Source organism: Stegastes partitus, unplaced genomic scaffold (assembly GCF_000690725.1).
Source record: "Stegastes partitus isolate 25-593 unplaced genomic scaffold, Stegastes_partitus-1.0.2 Scaffold112, whole genome shotgun sequence".
Classification (NCBI taxonomy): domain Eukaryota; kingdom Metazoa; phylum Chordata; class Actinopteri; family Pomacentridae; genus Stegastes; species Stegastes partitus.
In genome coordinates this window covers 637,339-644,067 of record NW_007577843.1, presented here as the reverse complement: position 1 = coordinate 644,067, position 6,729 = coordinate 637,339, and the positions used below count along the sequence as shown (strand labels likewise).

Sequence of the window (6,729 nt, the reverse complement as noted above, 5' to 3'; positions counted from 1 at the left end):
TCATTTTTTCTTTTTCCAAAATCATGTAGCCCCTCAGACCAGTTGTTTTTCCTGCCAGTCAGTGTCATACCTAGCCTACTGCTGGCCATACTTTTATATACAAGTATTGTTATTTCTTTTTTCAGCCAGAGAACAACTTCTGTTTTACAACATTGATCTGATATAGTCAAACATTATGAAGACACGTGTAGCTGCAGGACTGATTACAGAATGTCAGTAAAACAGGTATATATTATTCAGTGGTGTTAATTTAAATGTAAAGCAGATGGCAAGTATGACATGGATGCACAATGGTGTCGTGTGTCATGTTGAGATGAGTTAAGGAAGGCTTTGGAAGTAGATTTGTTTCAGGCCGACAGAAGAGTGTTTTGAAAGAAGCGTTTTTCCAGAGACACTGATTTGTAGTCGGGTACACTAGAGTTAAAAGTGTAAATAGAAGGTAGCACTGAGGTGTGAAGGTAGATAAGTACCATGAACTTTGTCAGGTAGAAAAGCAGTTTTAAACAGAGTGAACAGACTGTGACAGTGAGGTTAGCTGGAGAGAAATGATTTATTTGTTTCATGCCCGGACATAAGGAACGGCACTAGTTTTGTCCAGTGATGGAGTAAGTTAAAGTAGAAAAACAATAGTCCCTATACCTTAAAAATGTTCTGTATTCGTTTTAAGTTCAAATTGTTGTTGAAAAAAAGTATTTAAAAAGATCTGCAAAATGTACATATGGTAGGAAACTCATCTTTAGAATTGTACTACAAAAAGTGCTAAATACATCTCAGTACAGTAAATCCTCATGTCTGGTATATTGTCTCTATGAGACCTTTATTATATCTTTATTTTTGAGCATTATTGCACTTCTGTAATTTCTTGCTCTGCTTCATTAGTCCCTTATCTGTATCCAGCTGCTGCAATGTGTAACAAAGGCTAAATACTACTGCCACTGTGGTTGCACTAGACTTGATGGATTCTTGAGGGCATCAGGATACATGCACGTTGCACAGATGGCAGTAGCTGGGTGGGCTAGAAGGAACTTGACAGCAAATACTTGTTCTACAATATAATGAATACACAGAGACTAATATCAGGAAGGAAAATTTGGAGTGTAGAATGAAACTAAAGATTTTTTTACCGCAGCTGTCAGTCACAAGTGTAGCTAATCACAATATTAATTGCTGCTTTGCGGTAATAGCTGGGTCGAGACTTCATTAATGTTATTAGCTCCACCTTTGATTTTCCTACAGAGACAGGTCAAGAAGTCTGCTATGAAAGGTGTGACAAATATATAGGTAATTATTATTACTACCATCGTGAGATTGACAGAGAGGAAGAGGCATGCTCTCATGTTCACTGTCAGTATAGCAGCAGACACTTGTGTGTCAGAATTCTGGCAATTTAACTTCCATTTTTAATTTTTCCAACAATAAACTAGTCAGATTAGGCAGACTGTGTTCTTATTGATGTTATTCTAACATGTAAGATTTCTCTCGCCTGTTGCAGGTTCATCGCTGTGTCAATCCCCCTCAACTACAACAGGAAACATGTGGACCTACGGCAGGCCGTGTTGCTGTCGGCCACCTGGATCCTGGCCTTGGCTGTGGCCTCGCCCATCATATTTGGAATCAACAACGTGCCGGGTCGCGACCCCACTGAGTGTAAACTGGAAAACGATGATTATGTCCTCTATTCATCTGTGTGCTCTTTCTTCATCCCCTGTCCCATCATGCTGCTACTGTACTGTGCTATGTTTCGCGGCCTGCGGCGCTGGGAGGAGGCACGTAAGGCGAAGCTGAAGAACAGCATCCAGGCCTGCCGCAAACTGCAGGAGGCAGCAGCCTCCCTGCCTCCTCTGGCCTCGCTGCCACCGCCGCTGCCACCTATCATAGAGCGGGAAGTGACGGACACTCCCGATGAACCGTCCACCTTCCAGTCCCCGGAGCAGCCTTTCCCTTCTTCAGAGTGTAAAGACGGCCCTGTGCCGACGGTGAGCTTCACGGACATCAAGTTCAACCCTGACCCTCGCCGAAGGAAGAGGGCCAAGATCAACAGCCGGGAAAGAAAGGCAATGAAGGTGCTTCCTGTTGTTGTGGGTAAGTTTGCTTCCTGTTCAGCAGCAATAAAGAAGCATTTTGGGCTGGAAAGAGAGTTATGGCATAAAATGAACCATCTACGTAAATGGAAGGGTGCAATTATGTTTTTTAAACTGTTGATCTATGACCAGAGAAAACAGAGGAAAGGGCTGCGTTAGTTCCTATCGTTAAAGATGAGAAAGCCTTATAATGGTCAGTGGAGTGCTTTGTGAGCTCTTCTTTCCAGTGTGACTCTAAAAGCTACTATTAGATAGGTGTGACCCTTGCTTTCAAAGAGGCAGGGCTCCAAAAACAAGACACTGTTTGTAGATTGAAGTAGAGCCTCGATTCTCCAAAACTGGGGGGGAACAACTGTTAAAGAACAATTTTAATGTGACATTGATGAACAGGAAGGCAGGGGACACCCTGGACAGGTCACCAATCTATCACAGGTCTACACAGAGAGACAGAAAAGCAAGCACACTCACATTCACACCTACGGACAATTTAGAATCACCAATTAACCTCAACATCATCTAGCCAGAGAACCAGGAGAGAACCCATTCTGCACTGGGAGAACATGCAAACTCCACACAGAAAGATCCCAGGTAGAGACACAAACCATCTTCTTGCTTGAGGTGACGGTGCTAACCCCTGAGCCATGGCTTAAAATATAGCTTAATCTGTACATTGTCTTCTGGCCTTCAAAGATCCTTTACAAATTTGTCCAAGAATCTTGAAACAAAACATATCAAATGTATAACAACGCTTCAACTTTTCCTTGGCTAAACAGCGAACAAAGCATCGACTAAAAACTGTAAAATATGTAACAATAATGCCATTACTGCATGTCAAATTGTACTGTCGCTGAGAAATAATCATTTATCAACTGCGACAGATATAATGTACCAGTAAGTTTCCAGTGATGCGTAATGAGCCCAACTCAGATTGCGAGACCAGCTTGTGGCTTACTCAGAAGCACGTAAAATTTTTATGAAAGCCAAAAGTCAAAATGTATCAGTGTCACAGTAAAATTGTTCTTCGTGTTGAAATGTTGCTTTAGATTTAACTATCATTGAGCTTTGGAAGCAGGTGGGTTTGTGTCAGACATCCCTGTTCAACTTGATTTCCAGTGATCAGAACTGTCCGTCAGCAGCATGAAAACTCCCATCCACAAATTTACATGAACGGTGATATAACAGGTGACTGCAGAGAACTGAATGCCTCACCGCCACCTCTGATGCCTGTTCCAAGGCACTAACACATCCATTAGAATGGGTCAGCCTAATAATAGCAGTGCAAGTGCTTCCCTTTAGCATACAGCGGCTAATCCGTTCAGCTCCTTAATCTGAAATCCAATTATTACGCAACACGCACGTTTAAGTGTGCGAGTCATTCTCATGATTCTATTTCATTAGCTCACCTGACAGTTCAGGGCGCAGTCTGAGGGAATGACTGAACACTATAAGGAAATGAACTAATTAACTGTTGCATACACAACTGTTACATTAAATACACAAATCAGTTCATGTTGTGGGTTCCTCAGGCTGGATTTTAATAGTTTTGCTTAGAAATCTAACTGGAAGATGTTAACTGTTCACCTGCTGTCAGTCTCCAAACTACTCCTGAGTGTCCTGCTGCTAACTGTGCAAAACTGAAAGCAGGTGATCACTGGGAGGCCAGCACTCTGTTGGTCGGTAGATGGGTAGGAGGGCTCATATGAAAGGTGGTAGTTTGGTAGGCAGAGAGATATACACAATATTGATAGGTTGGTAAGTAGATAGGTAGTTATATAGTCTAGTAGGTAGATGGTAAGTAGACGAGTAGACCAGTTGTTTGGAAGATGGGTGATAAATTGACCACTAGATAGGCTGGTTGGTCAGAGGCAAGTCAAAACTGGTCGCTGAAGCTCAACCTCATTAACTCATTGTACTCAACAACCTGAGGGATGAATTGGTAGGTTGGTAGATACAGTCCAGTATCTACCAACAGTTTTGTTCTTTAGTCACTGTCCTTCATCACATTCAATTCAAAATAAAATAATGGATCACTTAAGTGCAAAGTCCCAGCTTTGATTTAAGCAGGTTTTCATCAATATAATCAGTGACACCTGGACATTTTAACAAAACACAGAATTCATAATCAGGTAGGCACACCAATGGACATGACCTCTTTCAGTGTCCAAAAGATTCATCATACATACCTTCTACAGTTTCTTTATCAAGAGCATTCTGTCTCTCCCCTTTTCATTTCCCATCCCTCTGTCAAAAACAGAAACCGTCTCCAAACCTTAGCGAACACCTGTTTCAAAAATCACTAGACTGCCTGAGTGTCTGGCCTCTTTCAAAAAGCAGCAGGTCATTAAAAAAGGCTCACAACATCATGAAGCACAGCACCTCTGTCCTGCACCCTCATTTTCAGGTGCTGTTTTTCTGGCATAACTTATGTCTGTCCACATCGCCAACCAACCGACGTAAAGCACTGTTCAGTCTCAAGGTCATCCGCCTGGTGAATAAACAACTGAAGGACAATTCTGTGCTCCTGAGCTTGGCACATGGATGATAAAAAAGCCTTTGTGATGTGGACTACCTCTGCATTTATTTATTTATTTATTTATTTTTATTCTTATTGTGGCAAAGGAAGTATCAGCTCAGTGCAGCCTCAAACAGCTTTTATGCTTGTAATTGTCTGTGCTTATGTCTGTGTGTGTGACATGTGAGCTCTTCTTAAACAATAAAATGAAACACAGCTGCTCAAATAACATGTAGCAGCATAGTAGTTTCCATTTACTGTTGAAATGTTGTAATTTAGGCACTTTGTGTAAAAGAGGATGTATCTTCCACACAGTTCTTTCTATATTGATGCAAACCTACTCAAATTAAAGCTAAAACTTTGTACTTTAATTAAGCTTTTTTTTTTTTTAAATTTCAGATTAAATGTACTGAAGCACAGAGCCTGACAACATAATGTGTAACTGTCCAAAAACACAGTATGGACTGCATGTAGGTTTGATCATTAAGGCTGGTCGTATACAATTTACACCATTAATATATTAATATTAATATGTTATTATTATATATAATATATATATATAATTCTATTATTATTATTATTATTATATATATTATTATATAATTAATATATTAATTATGCAATTTCAACAATTTCCCTGAGGTTTCCACCAAAGGGATCAATAAAGTTCTATTCTATTTCTATTCTATACTTTCTATATGACGAGGCTCTCTGTGATGTACATTTAATGTGTATGCGCAGAACACTTGGATATGACCTACTTAGTATGGAGCAGTCCTCTAAGAGAGCTCCCACAGAATAAAAAAGTTAAAATAATAACCACTGTGACACATGCAAAGGATCACTTTTTAAGCATTTTCCCATTACCTCTGCCCAGCAGGTTCTGTCTGATTGCTTCATTTGTGTTTGAGTTATCAAATGCCACTGAATTAAGGTTATAATCTACCAAACTTTCCTACAAATGTTAGTCCAGAAAATGAGACATTTTCTTCTGTTCTGTTATCAGCTACTTAATGAAGTCAAGTTTACTTATCTAAGCATTATAAATAAATTATTAATCCGAACACATCATGAGCATTTTACTCAAAGGGCAGACAGGGGACGTCTAAACACAAAGTAATGGAGGGTATGGAATGGAGTCTTCCAATCAAGCTCCTGAGGACAGAAAAGCAATATAATAGCAACGACACATCCTTGGAGTCCACAGCTGTCCCTGCATCTGCATGCGAGTATAATCAAGTCATAAGTACATTGTTTCTTAGGTAATAATGATGATCAAAACGACTACTCTTTCTGCTTCTACTTCGGCCCAGAAATACAAAATCTCATTATTTAGCACAAACAGCAAATGTCATTTCAAGGTAGATGTTTTTCTTGTTTTGAAGGAGCCAGGCTAGCACCTTCCTGCTGCTTCTGGTGCTTGTGCTAGTTTCTGCTGAACATGACATATCTCTGTCTGTACTTGTTGCACAGAGGTGATACTATCTCCACCAAAATGCTGGTTATATTAATGTGAGTTTCTGGTTGTTTCTAGTCTCTGATTCTTCTTGTTCTCCTGTTGAAGGTGCCTTCCTGTTCTGCTGGACTCCCTTCTTCGTCCTCCACACAATGAGAGCTCGGTGTCAGGACTGCCACGTGCCGCCGGCCCTGATGAGCGTGGTGACGTGGCTCGGCTACGTCAACAGCGCTCTCAACCCCGTCATCTACACCATCTTCAACACGGAGTTCAGGAACTACTTTAAAAAGGTCCTGCACCGCTGCTGCTCCTAGAACGTCTGGAGAGGACGCGGCTGCTGAATGGATGATTTTTAAATGCACAACAGCTGCAACAGGTGCTGCTTGCTGTTGATTTAGTGTCTTAGGTCTGTGTATGTTGCCATTATTTACTTCCTCTGTGTGAGATTTTTTTTTTACATGCAACGACAGCAAACTTTGTTTAAGCTTCACGTTTCCAGTGAAGAAGCTTCAGTTTGAGGAAAGAACACTTCAGAGAATCTGCAACACTTCTACCCCACACAACAGACAAGAACTCATTTTATATGTTGAATTCATCTTTTGAAAATCAAAGTTTTCATTAAAAATGCAAATTGTTAAGATCTGTTTGTGGAGTGATGTCATGTGTAAGAGATTTTAAGG

The 6,729-nt window shown here is 40.5% G+C and overlaps 1 protein-coding gene across 1 annotated transcript in view; it reads left to right on the top strand.

The window, feature by feature from the left end:
* Positions 1 to 6,445, top strand: part of drd4a (dopamine receptor D4a) — a 19,162-nt gene extending 12,717 nt beyond the window's left edge. The window contains exons 3-4 of the mRNA XM_008278001.1: positions 1,493 to 2,082; positions 6,158 to 6,445. Of these exons, the coding sequence (XP_008276223.1) occupies positions 1,493 to 2,082; positions 6,158 to 6,363 (796 nt within the window). The 3' untranslated portion in view covers positions 6,364 to 6,445. The remainder of the gene's footprint in view (positions 1 to 1,492; positions 2,083 to 6,157) is intronic.
* The last annotated feature ends 284 nt before the right edge of the window (positions 6,446 to 6,729 follow it).